Consider the following 1,073-nt stretch of genomic DNA (forward strand, 5'->3'; position numbering starts at 1 on the left):
AAGCTAATGATGGTGGATGGCTCTCCGCTGTATCTTCAACGCTTCGCCAGCCACCATATTACCGGAGCGGATGATGAACATCTGCAGGCGGATATACTGAATCTTGTGCTGTCGTTTGCTTTACCAGCAGTTTCATCCGATACGATGAAGCAAATTATGAGTGAATCGTCGTACGAGGGTCGTGTTAGCAAAATGCTAGAGCTCAGCACCGATCAAAATCCTTTCTCACCAGACTACATCCGGACGATGATGCGTGTCTTGTTCTTCAGATTGAAAGCAGCGATGAATATGAGCACCGAGACGAAGCAAAAGTTGGTTTCTCAAATGGTGTTAGTTCGTTCCGGCATGATCAACGATATCGAAGAGGACTACGGTTTGAGTGGATTCACCACCGCATCGCTTATTGTGAAGATAATCGATGGCACTCATCAAACGATGCTATCGAACGCGGAATTGATCGAAATCATCAACAAGGACACCCTTTGAAAAGGTTCCTGCGGAGGGACACTGGTCCACTTATTACACTTTGCGTATTTATGTATCGTTACATTAGTGAGCAATAAAGCAGAAAACCCACAAACTGGCTCATATGTTTTTGTTTTGCTGCGTTATCACCTTTTCTGGCTTCCGCACAAATTTAGTTATCTACCTCGCACAATCCTTCTGTCGGTTTAATAAGTCAAATTATTTTCTGGCTTTTGCAGAACTCATTAGTCCATGCTCGTAACAGCCAACGTATTCGTCTGATGCAAATTGCACGGTTTCACACAGCCAAACAGACAACGTTCAGCACGAGCCTTCCAAAGAGTGTGAATCGCATTAACCTTTTTCGAAAAGTGTTTACACCACCACTCGAGTGCCAAACTCGCTAGTCTTACGTGAGTCGCTAACGTGTCGTCAAGGCATGCAAATTTACAGGCCTTAATTATGCGATTGCAAATTGCCTGCTTCAAGGAAGGAAACATATAAATTACTTTCGATCAATTGGCGACGATCATTCAAGTTCACCTACCGACGCAATGAAGACTAATTTGCTTCCAGTTGCTCCGATCGAATCGGAAAAATCGATCGTT

At 43.9% G+C, this 1,073-nt stretch overlaps 1 protein-coding gene across 1 annotated transcript; it reads left to right on the top strand.

Annotated features, from left to right (window-relative positions):
- The first annotated feature begins 9 nt into the window (after window positions 1-9).
- On the top strand, window positions 10-568 carry LOC131214849 (uncharacterized). Its single transcript, XM_058209177.1, has one exon. It carries the CDS (start codon window positions 10-12, stop codon window positions 484-486), a length of 477 nt encoding a protein of 158 aa, XP_058065160.1. The 3' UTR covers window positions 487-568.
- The last annotated feature ends 505 nt before the right edge of the window (window positions 569-1,073 follow it).

Source organism: Anopheles bellator, unplaced genomic scaffold (genome assembly GCF_943735745.2).
Source record: "Anopheles bellator unplaced genomic scaffold, idAnoBellAS_SP24_06.2 scaffold02968_ctg1, whole genome shotgun sequence".
NCBI lineage: Eukaryota > Metazoa > Arthropoda > Insecta > Diptera > Culicidae > Anopheles > Anopheles bellator.